This window comes from Astatotilapia calliptera, chromosome 23 (assembly GCF_900246225.1).
Source record: "Astatotilapia calliptera chromosome 23, fAstCal1.2, whole genome shotgun sequence".
NCBI classification, from domain to species: domain Eukaryota; kingdom Metazoa; phylum Chordata; class Actinopteri; order Cichliformes; family Cichlidae; genus Astatotilapia; species Astatotilapia calliptera.
This window is the reverse complement of record NC_039323.1, coordinates 11,192,903-11,206,316: the sequence shown is the minus strand read 5'-3', so window position 1 is coordinate 11,206,316 and position 13,414 is coordinate 11,192,903. Positions and strand designations below refer to the sequence as shown.

At 44.1% G+C, this 13,414-nt stretch overlaps 2 protein-coding genes across 2 annotated transcripts in view; both read right to left on the bottom strand.

The window, feature by feature from the left end:
- The window catches only part of ell (elongation factor RNA polymerase II), a 37,421-nt gene extending 33,262 nt beyond the window's left edge, over positions 1 to 4,159 (bottom strand). The window contains exon 1 of the mRNA XM_026157608.1: positions 3,521 to 4,159. Within this exon, the coding sequence (XP_026013393.1) occupies positions 3,521 to 3,655 (135 nt within the window). The 5' untranslated portion in view covers positions 3,656 to 4,159. The remainder of the gene's footprint in view (positions 1 to 3,520) is intronic.
- An 818-nt stretch (positions 4,160 to 4,977) lies between these two features.
- On the bottom strand, positions 4,978 to 13,414 carry fkbp8 (FKBP prolyl isomerase 8). The gene is made up of 9 exons (XM_026157609.1): positions 13,241 to 13,414; positions 12,432 to 12,693; positions 12,132 to 12,301; positions 11,929 to 12,017; positions 9,046 to 9,266; positions 8,687 to 8,859; positions 8,524 to 8,601; positions 6,527 to 6,664; positions 4,978 to 6,370 (listed from the first exon to the last, which is right to left on the bottom strand). The coding sequence occupies exons 2-9, from the start codon at positions 12,679 to 12,681 to the stop codon at positions 6,284 to 6,286; spliced, it is 1,206 nt and encodes a 401-aa protein (XP_026013394.1). The 5' UTR covers positions 12,682 to 12,693; positions 13,241 to 13,414; the 3' UTR covers positions 4,978 to 6,283.

Here is a 13,414-nt window from a genome sequence, read left to right as displayed (position 1 = left end):
GTACTATTTCAGCACACTAGTCAAGCTGTTTTTTCCTAGTACTGTGCTATAAAAGTCATGCAGACATAATTCAAAACTTATCTGTACTCTCCATAACCTTCAGCTCAGTGATGCCGGGTAGCCTTACTCATTTCCTTGCTTATGTCACAGCTAGTAGGAAGAAAAAAAAAAGCGAGTGAGTCTCTGCTGGCAGTCCCGTAGCAGAAGCTCCAGTTCACCATGTCCTCAGACGTACCAAGAAAAACCCCCAGCTGACAGTCACGTCTCATTCAGCCAGCAGTGCAACAAGACATGCTTTATTAGACTAATACAGCATCTAAATGAACTGAATCAGCTTTCCGTCTGGTCCCGTGTTTTGTATTTTGTTAGCTTACAGAGGAATGTGATCAATAAGCCTTTAAAAATTTCTTGCTCTCCCACAAAGCAAAGCGTGTAGTGACTTCACTATGACACAATTAAGAGTTCACCTCTCTTCCTCTACCAGCTCACCCCAGCAGTTGGGTGCCAGCCAATGTTAGAACAATCAGGAACTCTAAGGGGGGAAAAAGCAACAATGAAGGCAATTTAGGCTCAGGTTTGAGGCAGTGGCATGAGTGATAGGGATGTTTCTGAGAAACAACAGCAGAGATGGACCATACGGACCAAAGGGAGCGTAAACTGCACATAGCTTCAGTCTCAGATGATCCTGTTGATTTCTTTTTATTCAAATGAAGGCAGAGTTCTTATATTTATGACCTAATGAAAACTGATAACAGCCAACCACAGGCAAATAAGAATCCCCAAACTGACGTCAGTCCAACAACTCTCACCACAATTTATGGCATGTGAATGTAGGAAGACAGGGTCTTCAGTTGAGAAGAGCACCGCTCCTGAGCCCCAGTGTTAGCCTTTGTTTGGATTTCATTCCAGTGCTTTTAAATATGTAAAGCTCTCATTTGTGTAATTAACACAGCAGACACCAACATTACTAACATTATAAGACTGATTATCTTCTTTAGAGGACACACGTGCACACCTATGCAGGACTGTTCTGTGTCACATGGGTGGTTTAATAATCTCTCATCATCTGTCCAATGAACCTGTTGAAGTCATAAAAACAGTGCTTAACTGCCTCTGCAGTCCTGTGCTTATTGGCATATAGCAATCCCAAAACTAAGCAAGAGCTCAGAACCTGCCGACCTCAGAGATGCCGCTCAACACAAAAAGTTTGAATGCGAATCGTGAACCGTTGAGCCCGCCAAGAGTCAACATCCCCACAATGAGGCAGCAAAGTTTCTATCACCTTACTACTCCAAAACCATTCACTTCTCTATATCGTCCACACATCTGATTAGTCAGTAGCACAGTCATTCAAACTGTGAGTAAGGGTTAAGTCAAATAACAGGGAAAGAGGTCAGGATAATCTCACAATGAGCTATACGAGTTTAGCAACACGTCTGCACGTCAGTTCAAGGGCCACTTTCAGGAGAACATCTTCTGGATTGTGAAACAAGTTTTCAATTCCTCTGACATCCATGTTATCAAAGGAAACTTCCAGCTGACCAATTTCCTGTGTACTCTGAGTCGTTTAATGCAAATTTGAGCCTTTGCAGATTGAATGAGCACTGGGCAGCAGTTATCCTCAAAGCTCTGCCAGTTCAGTGTTTGGAGCCCATTTCGGGAGGTAGCAACGACCAGCTGCCTCCTAAGGGAATTTCTAGTCCCACAGTTAAGACAGTGTTACCAAATCAGTAAGCAATGGCACTCTGTGACCTCCCACAGCTCATAGAAAACTGCCATAACGTTCATCTGGCCAACGAACGTACTAGAAGGGCAGCGGTTCTCCCCACTGGTGGGTTATAGAGTCATGTTATTGGGAAAAATACATGTGGAAAATTTATCTTGGTTGTCAAACAGAAGAGTTTGACATCCACCGTGGAACAGGCACAGGACACAGACGGAGCTGTGAGGAGAGCATTTTCTTAGATTAATGGTTTAATTTACTCTGACCGATAAAAAGTTAAAAATCAAATAAATTGCCAGATATTTTCTGGCAGGTTCACCCATCGATAACCATAATAATCAGTTAATTTAGCCTTTCTGCCAAATAAATACCAAGTGTTCCACAGTTTTAACAATTTGCTTGACTAATCTAACATATTCATATCTGCAATGAACTCTCACCTTAAAGTTTTGTTTTTCTAACCTGCACCCCTGGGAAATATCAGGAAGGCATGATTAAACGCTAAAGCTTAAGATCTGCGAGATAATAATAAGTTTCTGCCTCCTTCACGAGACTGGAGGCAGATGCCAGATGATGAAAGTTTTCATGGGAAGCAGTCAGGCTGGTAACAGCAGTGGACAATCGGTATGGCACGTTTTCAGCGGGTAACGTAAGAAAGCTCACATGGCATGTGTTTTGATAAAATTGTGGCCAAATGCACTGCTAACAGATCTCTAAATCACAACACCAAAGTCCTAAATGATCATCATTTCCTAATATAACCATCACAGATACCTTCTAATGCTCATTCCTTCCATGTGCCTTGTATTTGATTAGGCAGACCTCTTCCTACAACTAGTGGCCACCCAGTTACCTGTCACAGTTTACTGTTGTGGATTGTCAGCTGCAGTCCTGCTATACACAGCCACTGAAGCTGGAGATAAGGCCCTTTCCTCCTGGCCTGTCAGCTTTTCCCTGTCAAATATTTATAGAAGCTGAAACGTTAGATGGCCACCATCAGACTTAAAGCTGTGGACACAAGAAGCCGAGTAAGAGCAAAAAGCAACCCAGAAACCCACGAGCTGAATCTAGTGTCCAGTAACTTCAGACAATGTCTAAAGCTGTAAACTGAACATGATGAGCATTTACTAGATGTGAGGAGGGGGGTTGGGTAAAAAAAAAAATGCCCATGTTTCGCATGAATACCGAGTGCTTTTTCAAAGTATTCACTGCCGAGCCAAGGCTTTGAGAGAGGTAACAGCTTAAAGTGAGCGGACAGGGCTCAGATAACCGACGGCACCAGACACCCTCATGTGTGGGCAGTTTGATGGCTAGTTTAGCTAGCAAGGTTTGCCCCCACCACCACCCCACTTCCCCCCCCCCAAAAAAAACAAAACAGGAGAGAAATGACAGGGGTACCAAACTTTCTGGAAACATCTGTACACGTGCCATAAATGACTAATTTTCACTGATAATTCTTCTATGTTATAAAAGACGTATTTAAGCAAGACAAGTGGCCGATACCAAGTTTACACAGAGAGGCTGAAACAACGCGATGAAGTAAGCGGGCTGCGGGTCCAGTGGCACCGGGCTGGAGTGAGGGGTGTCTGGGTGTAGCTACAAAAACACGGAAAACCCACCGAGCACCCGGCCACAGCCGGGGCTCGCTAAACTACACGCTCATCAAACCGAACCGGCCGTGGACCTCAGCGTGAAGGCAGGCGGAGCGGGGACCGACCTCCCTCCGCCTGTCACAGCCGCCAGTACGGACTTCGGGAGCCGACCGGGACGGCACGGAACCGAAAAGGCGCCGCTTACCCTGCTGCTCTGGTAGGCTTCGAACGCCTTCAGCGCGCTGTCAGTGAGTTTGACGTGAAACACGGAGACATTGCTGCCGTTGCTCACTCTTCCACAGGACAGTCCGTAACACTGCTCCTCCTTCAGCGCCGCCATCTTGCTCTCGCTCCCACCACCACGCGCACGGACGCGCTCTGCCGTAAACCGAGAAGTCCCGGTGCTTTTCAATGAATATGCAGCAACGAGCCGGGGAGCGAGGAAGCCCCGTGGGCAAAGCCCGAGTGTCTGCTCAGAAATAATAACGACGACGATGATATTGATGATGATGATGATGACACTTTACAGCGTCACACCTGTGTTGCTTTTATAAGTTTGGTAACTGAGCGATGTTAAATTGTTTCAATATTTTGAACACTTAAAACTAATTGATATTTTAGATGACTTTGATTTTTTTTTCCTGGATATTTTGTAATTATGTCATTTTATTAACGACTGAAAAATATACACTGACTATATGAGCCAGCACTGCCCAGCAGAAACGCGTAGGTAGAGGGAAACGATAGGTCATCAGATTACGTCAGCGAAACGTCAATGTCTGAAGGCAAGAACACACACACCATGATGGTTTGGGTATAGTCACAACACCCGAGAATGTCCGCTTGTAAACCAATAAAACATGGACAGTGACTCTATCTCTGATTTAATTCATTTAACTGTCTCTGTGATGTTTTGGCTTCATGCTGAGAACGAGCACTCCAGATGTGTTGATCGAGAAGGAGCTTCACCATGTCTTGGAGAGGAGATGAGTGTCCTCATGCAGTGTGATCCTGCATGAGGAAGTCAGGAGTGACTGTATGTGAGAGAGGTGCAGGACATGTACAAGGAGCAGGTGGAGGTATGTACCGGAGAGAAGCGGAATAAAAGTCAAGAACAAGAGAGAATACCTGTGTGTGATTGGGAGGCGGATCAGCACAAGAGAGGTATAGAAGTGAGTGTAAGCAGGGTGATTTTGGTTTATAAGCTGGTAGAGAGCTGCTGTGATGAAAGAAGTACAGGAAATAAGTCCAACAGAGGGACAGCTCAGAGTCAGAGAGATGAGGTGGTTTGCACATGTGCAAAGGAAGGAGAGTGGATATCCTGGACAGAGGATGATAAAGATGTAGCTGCCAGGCAGGAGGAAAAGATCAGCCCAGAGGAGGATCATGGATGTAGGGAAGGAGAACATGCAGAGGGCTGGTGTGACGAAGTAAGATGCTTGGATAGGAGGAGATGCTAAGGGGAACCTCAGAATGGAGCTGCCCAACTATGACTGACTTAGAAAAGCAGAAGAAAACAGGCAGATGATCTGGAGCATGTTCTCCACGTTCTCTATTAAAAGACATGGATGCAGCAGAGCAGCTGCGGTCCTTTTATGAATCAGTGCAACAGTCGATATCTGTGAAACACAACTGCAGAAAGTGACACAAAGGAAACCGTAGTCTCATGACCGACATGTTTTATTGGGATCAATACAAAATTAACAAATGCATGGAATGGCATAATTACTTTAATCAGCAAGTGTTACGAGTCGATGCGGCTACCAGCTACTCTGATGAAAGCACAGATTTACTGGAGTCGCATTTACTCTAGGTAGGAAAGCAGTAAAATAAATTAACACCAAATGGAACTTAATTTAAGGCAAACTACACAAAAAAATTACAAAGGTGGAAAAAAACAAACCCACGCACGCACTCAACATGGCCTTCAGAGAATCATCCTTCAACATTTGGTCTTAATTGTGATACTGAGGTATAATTTACTGAAAATGAAAAATAAACTCCACTTTCACCCATCTGCTGAGAAATTACCTGTACCGTACTCTGCTGTCACTTTAAAGGGAAAAACTGCATCTCAATTAGGGGAAAATATATATTATATACATCTACATTTCTCTTTTTCTGGCGGTTGAATGATGGTACACATGACAGAGCATGAATAAATCTCCTGGTTTTAAAATGTAATCCCGCAGTCATGTGCTAAATAATGTATGCTGCCTCTGATTGTTGCTTTCCCTCTGCTTTCGGAGAGGTGTCTGCGTTACCTGCGACTCTTCGTGAGGCGTTTCTCACTCGCAGGCTCCTTCGTAGTTCCTAATGACGTGGGCACAATTTTAAGACCATCTCTCTGCACCCCCACAAACTTCAGCGTACACCCACCAACTTAAACATATCCAAAGACTGCAGTACTGCTCTACAGGTGTTTCAATAATAGTGTGTATGTGTGTAGAATCAGTACAAAGGGTCACAGAGGTAGTGCACATTAGAAACGTGTGTGTGTGCGCCATTAGAAAGTGAAATTGTGTCTCTTGCATAATAAATATTACTTCAAATGCACAATCTGACACTGAACTATAGCAACAAATGGTAACATTTCACAGCAGCTGATTTCTTTTTTCTTAAATCTATTTTTACACTTTTCGCTTCAGCGTTCCGATAATCGCTTTGAACTACCAGACTGGAAAAACGATGGCAGCAAAAGAAAAGATTCAAAACGACAGATATTATTAAACCTACACATTTACAAGGTTGGAATTACATCTCCCATATTACATCATTACCGATGACGTCGAATTTGTCACAAAGTTCTCAAACATAGCAGAGAGGAGAGAGTGACGGCGAAGAGGCAACTGACCGACTGACATTTCCACCTCCTTTGACCAAAGGTCAGAAGGCACTGCCAGATGTGCTTTTGTGTTTCGGCTGGCCCGCTGCGTGGGACTGGTCAGGCCGTCGCTACAGGTTCGCATCAATTTCTAGCAGCTATGACAACAGATAAGGCTACGCCGCCGATGGCTACTGCAGTGGCGCCAAAAAGCCACTTCCAGCTGAGACCCTGGGGAAACAGAAGTAGAGTGCATGTTAAGCAAGTCGAATGATTTGTTGACTCACTGAAAAGCTCAAACAAACAAAACTCCACATCCTGTTTTATTGGTAATACTGATTAAGTCTGAACCACAGGTTTAACTCCGTGTTTTAGCGACAGTCTCACCCATGAAGACTTGGCGCGTGGTTTCTGCGTGCTGCTGTTATCAGAGTGGTTACCGAGCATCTTCTTATACATGGCCTGCTCTGCTCCCCGCTGCTCCGAGTGCTTCTTCACCAGCTTGGAGAGCTCAGCGTGGATCGTCTGCACACAACAGGCGAGACAATTAGACGATTCAAAGCTGCTCTTCAGTCTAGCACACCTGCTGACGTGCAGGACACGCAGCTGGAGTGCCGATTTCTGCGTCCCACGTACGTCAGGACGACGATAAGCAGAAAACACAGCTTTGCAAGAGAAATACGACCAATATTTTTCAGTACTGATGAAATACTTAACATAATCGAATCCTGGTGAAACATGAAATTTGATTTGTGTATGCATGTTTTTGTCTTCCAAGAAATCATTTTGCCCACATGGTGACAATTATTCCAGGATATGAGTCTAGTTATTGTTCCAGGATGGTCTGCTACATGAGTCACTTGCTAGTGACTAAGCAAACTAGCTTTTTCAGACACAAAAACTTTTTCTGCTTAGTAAAACAACCTGATCAAAGATTGAGTTTACAGTAATGTTCACTTAACCGTGTATTCTGTCTGTGGAAATGTTTCAACACAAAGGATTTGTCAGTTTCCACCTAAGACGCCGCAATGGCACCATCAACCGCTCACCAAAGACACAAAACTGACAGATGACTAACTTGTCCCTGAGAGAAATGATAAGGGTAAACTAAACATCCTGTTCTAGGAGCACATGTGTCCAAACGCTGTGCTGAGACGTTCGAAGGCCGTCTAAATTGGACCAGTCATATCCACATGTCATTTCAAAAAAAGTAAATAGACAGGAAAATCATCTCTCACGCATCCGAGTTTGAGATGGGGGTGTGAATGGCTGACACCAGTGAAGAAGAAAAAAGCAGACAGTGTGTCTATTAGAGAAGAGGACGACAGTGCGTCATCCTGTCACTTCATACGCCTGCGCCTGTCCAAGACCGCCTCATTTATTATAACGAGAGTGCCGCGGTATTGTTGACGCTTCTTGCTGTTAGAACACGGGTTATTTAAGGAGTCTTTTCAGTTTTTGTGGCATATTTTAGCATTAAAAAGGGAAATATAGCACCAAATTAGAAACATGGTGACACACAATGATGACTCTTATGAAATCTGAATTCTCCCCCCCCAGTTTGATTCAGTTTCTTAATCTACTTTGTTTTTAAATGTAGCTTTGGTACGTTTCATTTTAATACCTCTGGTTTATTCCATTTGCTACACCTCTGTACTTGTTTCAGATTTGCAGATATCAGACATTTAGCTGCATTTCTCCAACTACTCTCAAAGGCCCATTAACTTAGCAATTCACCCGAGCCACAGAAACACTCCATTATACTTGCACTGTGTGTGTTGGCTGAAAAGAGGTTTGCAGGCCATGTGCTGTTTGACAGATTTGTGTAGGACTGAAGTGGGGAGTTCTGGGCACGAGCACCAAGTTGCTGCAGCTTACAGCTGATCCAAGAAGCCCACACGTTTAGACGAGTTTCGTCAAACGGCCTCGCGTTGCCAAAGAACCACGTATACCCGGCTGTATAAGCAGAACAGAAACACTTTATGTGCTGGATGTGAGTAGAACCTATTCAGATCAACAATCTGGAGACGGACCCCTTAAATTGATCAATTGGCTCTAAAAATAGAGATACTTTACCCTATAGCCCCATCTGCTGGCCATAGGAACACAGTTATTTGTCAACACCACAACATGTAGCCATGTTGATTAGCACTGTTGCTCCAGGTACTCTGGATTCCCCTCACAGTCCAAAGTAACTGGTGATGCTGAACTGCCCATAGGTGTGAATGTGGGTGTGAACGCTCGTCTGTCTCCGTGTTAGGCCTGCGACAGACTGGCCACCTGTCTACCCCGCCTCTTTCCCTTCATGTAGCTGAGATAGCGCTCACCCAACCGCCCGCAGGACCCTGATAAAGATAAGAGAAAGAATGGATGGCCAAAAATACCTTGTTGCTTGGTTCCAGTTTAAGTGCCTTCCTTAAAGTCTGGATGGCGTCTGTGAATTCACCTTGCAAGGCCAGCACCTAAAGCAAAGACAGGTACCCGTGAATAAGAGAACCAACGAGTTTACTGACAGAAGGAAACCGAAAGCACGAGAGCTACGCGCACCTTGCCCATGCGGAAAAGTGCCTTTATGTTGTCTGGCTGGTGTTCGAGTGCTGACACGCAGGACTTGAGCGCTGCATCGTAGTGGTCCAGTTTCAGCTGAGAAGCAGCCATGTTGTTTAGACACTTCACTTTCACATCCAAAAGCCCCTCTTCCTCCTCGGGGGTGATGTCAACTACAGCAGGAACAAAAGAAGAAGTTAAAAAAAAAAAAAAAAAAAAAGAACAGTGCAAGTTATTATTCAAATGGTGCGTCATTACATTAGAGGAACACTGGTTAAGCTGATAATGTCTTTTCACTACAACAGCCAAATCCAAATTTACAGGAATGCATCGTCAACGTGAGCATCGGCAGATCTCACCTTTAGAACTAGACTCCGTTATCTGCAGGGCAATGCTATACGAATTGACAGCAAAGGCGTAGTCTCCGCGCTGATAATGGGCATTGCCCCGCTCTCTCTTTTGGCTGGCCAGGGCAATCTTCTCCGCAGGGGGTAGCAGCTCCAGGTCTGGAGCATCAGTAGCTTCCAGCAGTTTCACTTCTAGGGACAGCTCAGCATTTGCAGGAACTGCAGGTTCAAGACTACAAAGGGAAAGACAAACAATCAGAGGCAGGGTTTAAGAGAGTAAAAGTCAACAATCACTGGATTACACAGGAAACAGGACCTGTCACATGTCCCTGCATAGAACGAAAAACCGTTTTTGTCCAGTAAAAAGTAGGTTTAGCTTTTTAAAATGTAGTGCTTGGATGCGTTTTTTTTTTTTAAATCAACATTTAAGTCTGCATTAGAGATTAGCTTAACCTGTGCACAGAGCCGTCCAGGTTTGCTTCAGCGTTTGGAGATGTATTTCTTTAGGCGTCCTGATGATGGATCACTTACATTTCTAAAAAGATGCTTAAAAAATAAAATAAAAAATCTCCACAGAACAGCAGCCTCTGGCAGCAATATTAAAACTGCTGAATGAAGGGTAGTTTGGTCCGAGGAAAGAAACCACTGCACTTTTCTACATAATGAAAAGAGAAAAATCCTGCAGTGCAGAGGAGCACTATGGCTTTCCTTCAATTTTCAGCTCATATGAAAGTTAGGAACTTCATTATGATCACAATATAGCACTGCATCAAAGACGCACATAATCAAATGAAGAAAAAAAACAAAAAACTAAAAAAAAAAACTAAAAATCTTCTGAAATAAAAACATGGACTTCTTTACGAACTGAAGACCAGCAGTGACGGGTACAGCATCACTCTTCTCACTCGCTCCCTCTCTTTTTTATTAACACACACAAGTGTGGAAGAGCATTTTCATTCATCGAGTACTTTTTACATTGTGATATTACTATGTTTTCTTATATAAAAGTATTCTGCAGCTATTGAAAACATTACATTAAAGTTTACAAGCAGTAATTAGATACATCCACAGTCAGACGATTAACCACTGCTGCGTTCGCGAGTCTAAAAATACTCTCAGGTTTAATGAATGCGCAGCATCAATAAAGCGTTTCTTTGAGATGCCACCAGCTACCGGGCAGACAACAACGCCTCTCTGTGTCTCTCTCGAGATGGGCGATATAAACAAAAATCAGAAAGATGAGAGCTGCACAAACCAGTGTGACTCTGCAGCTCTGTGGGGAATGACGGGGTGTGCAGTGCCATGAAAAAAGTATTTCCCCCTTCCCAATGTATTATTTATTTGCATATCTGTCACATTTCAATGCTTCAGATTAAATTAATTGGGGGGGGGGGTATCCAAACCTACCTGCCCTGTGTGAAAAAGTAACTGCTCCCCTTGTGAAATGATAAATGAACTGTGGCCTGATCACTGTCAGAGCTGCTGAATCACTTCAATAGAAGCTGTCTGACAAAGTGACGCAGGCTAAAAGATCTAAAGAAACAGCTGAGAAACAAAGTCACTGACATCCATCAGTCTGGAAAAGATTACAGAGACATTTCTGAGGCTCTGGGACTCCAGTGAACCACAGTGAGATCCATTTTCCGCACATGGAGAAACTGGGAACGGTGCTGAACCTTCACAGGAGTGACCAGCCTACCAAAATACACCCAGGAGGTCACAGAAGAACCAGAACAACAAGGCCAGAGGTCATGACTCAACCATAAGAAAGAGACTGGGCAAAAATGGCCTTCATGGGAGAGTCCAAGGAGAACACCACTGCTGACCAAGAAGATCACAAAGGCTCGTCTCACATCTGCCAACAAACAGCGGGATGATCCCAGAGACTCCTGGGAAAATCTTCTGACTGATGAGACAGAAGCTGAACTTTCTGGAAGGTTTGAGTCCTGTTACATCTGCATCAGACTAACAGCGTTTCATAAAGAGAACATCCCAGCAGCAGGTGGACACAGTGGTGGTAGTGTGATGGTCTGGGGGGCTCTGCTGCTCCAGGACGTCTCGCTGTAACTGAGGAAACCATGAATTCTGCTCCATACCAGAAGGAGGATGTCCGCAAATCACTTCATGTCCCGAAGCTTAAGCGAAATCAAGCAGCAGAGCAATGATCCAAACAGCAGCAAGTCCACCTCTGATTGGCTCAGAAAGACTAAATGAATGTTTTGGAGTGTCCAGGTCAAAGTCTGGACTTAAATCAGACTGTACTGCTTCAGCGGGACCTTAAACAGCCGTTCATGCTGGAAAACCCTCCAATGTGTCTGAATTAAAGCATTTCTGCAAAGAAGAGTGGGCTAAAGTTCCTCTACAGTGACGTGAAAGACTCACTGAAGGCATCACAAATGCCTGGTGGTGGAACAGCCAGTTATCAGGTTTAGGGGGTAATTACTTTTTGATTTTTGTTGTTTGATTGTTGGGTTTTCCCTGTTCCTGTTACAATATTAAATCACTATGAGATTATTATTGTTATGCATTATTGTAGAAGGATTCCTCTGTTTTAATTGGTTAATTTAAAGCTCTTTATAAACCATTTTGTAACCTCTAACTAGAACCACACCAATAGATCGGCTAATATTAGCTATGTGCCGATACGGCCTTATCGGCCACGATAACCCTCACTTAACTCTAAAAACTGTTGTGAGAAACGGTGGTACAAGCCAAGACCTGTGCTCTCCAAAGTGTGATCAGAAAGTCACTAAAGCTTCATTAGATAAGTGGACAAGACAGAGAACTGAAACCCACTTTTAAATGAATTAGCATTGTGAGAAGGCCATTATTAAACTTTGATACAAAAAGTTTAAAAATAACAACATGCAAAAACAGCCTCAAACACTTCCTTACCTTCCTCTGGCACCATATGCATATTTGGCATCAGTCTGGATGAGCGCCTCCTCCCCCAGCGCCATGAGCTGGACTGTCAGATCCAGTGCCTGAAAAGGAGAAAAGCTCTCTTGAGAAAATTAAGGAATCACACATGAAGTGTGCAAATTCCACACACAAACCTCTGCAAAGGGCATTAATAAACTAATCTAACAGGTCTTTACCTGGATTACATCACCATCTCCCAAAGTGAAAGCGAAATCAGGCTTCTCCTCTACTAAAGTCCCGTCCACCAGGCTCGTTTTAAGACGGATTTTCACATTCTGTCCTTTCTGTGGTCGACTGTCTCGCCCTTCGCCTTCCTTCAGGACTTTTTTCTTCAACTGCCCATTACCTGGAATTAGACACGGTCACATGTATTACAACACTGACCACTGTCCATATCAGGCTCAATGCCCATCACTAATCAAGGAAAGTGCAGCACAGCCTACACTGCTGTGGAGCACATCATGGGTCCTACATACCCAAAACATCCAGCCATTCATCGACTTGACCTGTAGGGTCGGGGTCAGCGTTTGCATTTTCTGAATTTGTGGGTTTCACCTTCCCTTCCCCGGCATCTTCCAGAGGAGGCGGCTCGTCGTCGTCAATGTCTTCCTCATCTAAAACCTCGAAGTCTTCTCCGCTGTCCAACAGCGACGTTTTGCTGTTCTTCTTTGCTGATTGCGCATTATCGTGGCTATCCGACTCCATAATCTCCTCTCTGTCAGTCATTAGCAGACCCCTCTGGTAAAAAAAAAAAAAAAAAAAAAGACGGGAGACAACGTCAAAAATGATCCTTTGCCTAACTCTTAATGTGTGTGCCCTCCCAAAACACGGATTCCAATTCAGATTAAAGCCCAAAAACAGTGTTTAAAGATCCCCTGTCAGTCACACACCACTGAGCTTGTTACAGGCTAACAGCACTAAAATAAAACCTGCTTTCGCTCTGAATCGATCGGGATTATTGATCGATTTTAGCGTGACGTGATGCGATTTCACCTCAACATTACATGTTAACTGTTGTTCTACAGCAAGAAAGCCAACCACACGTTTCCAGAAGTTTCTAACAAGTTGCCCTGCTGTCATGTGTTCCCACACGGATGGCAGGCTGCTGCTAGCACACGTTAGCCGAGGATGTACAGCTAGCTAGCTGCTAGTTGTCAGCATTAAATTAGCATTTTTTTTTACTGTCTCTGAGTGTTTATCACTGCTTATACCGATCCCCGATGGAGTGAGTCAGAGTTAGGGATTTTATAATAAAAAGCCTGTATCAAAATAACCGGACACTTACCCTGAAATTGTCTGTGAAGAGCCGTGTTTTGGTTCTGAGCAGTCTCCTTTAGCTCGCAGTGCTGAAGTTAGGTTGCTGTTGGGGAACATGAAGCCAGTGAGACCTGGATGTGTCGCTGCATACCAATATCAACCTGACTTCGCCACGATCTGCTTCCTGTTAACCTTGAGACCC

Bases quoted from the DNA above. Each gene is read 5' to 3' on its own strand.
- fkbp8 (XM_026157609.1), bottom strand. From the start codon at position 12,681: ATGACTGACAGAGAGGAGATTATGGAGTCGGATAGCCACGATAATGCG. The intron at 12,302-12,431 runs GTATGTAGGACC...GTCTAATTCCAG, and splicing joins TGAATGGCTGGATGTTTTGG to GTAATGGGCAGTTGAAGAAA. The intron at 8,860-9,045 runs GTGAGATCTGCC...TTCCTGCTGTAG, and splicing joins AACGGAGTCTAGTTCTAAAG to TTGACATCACCCCCGAGGAG.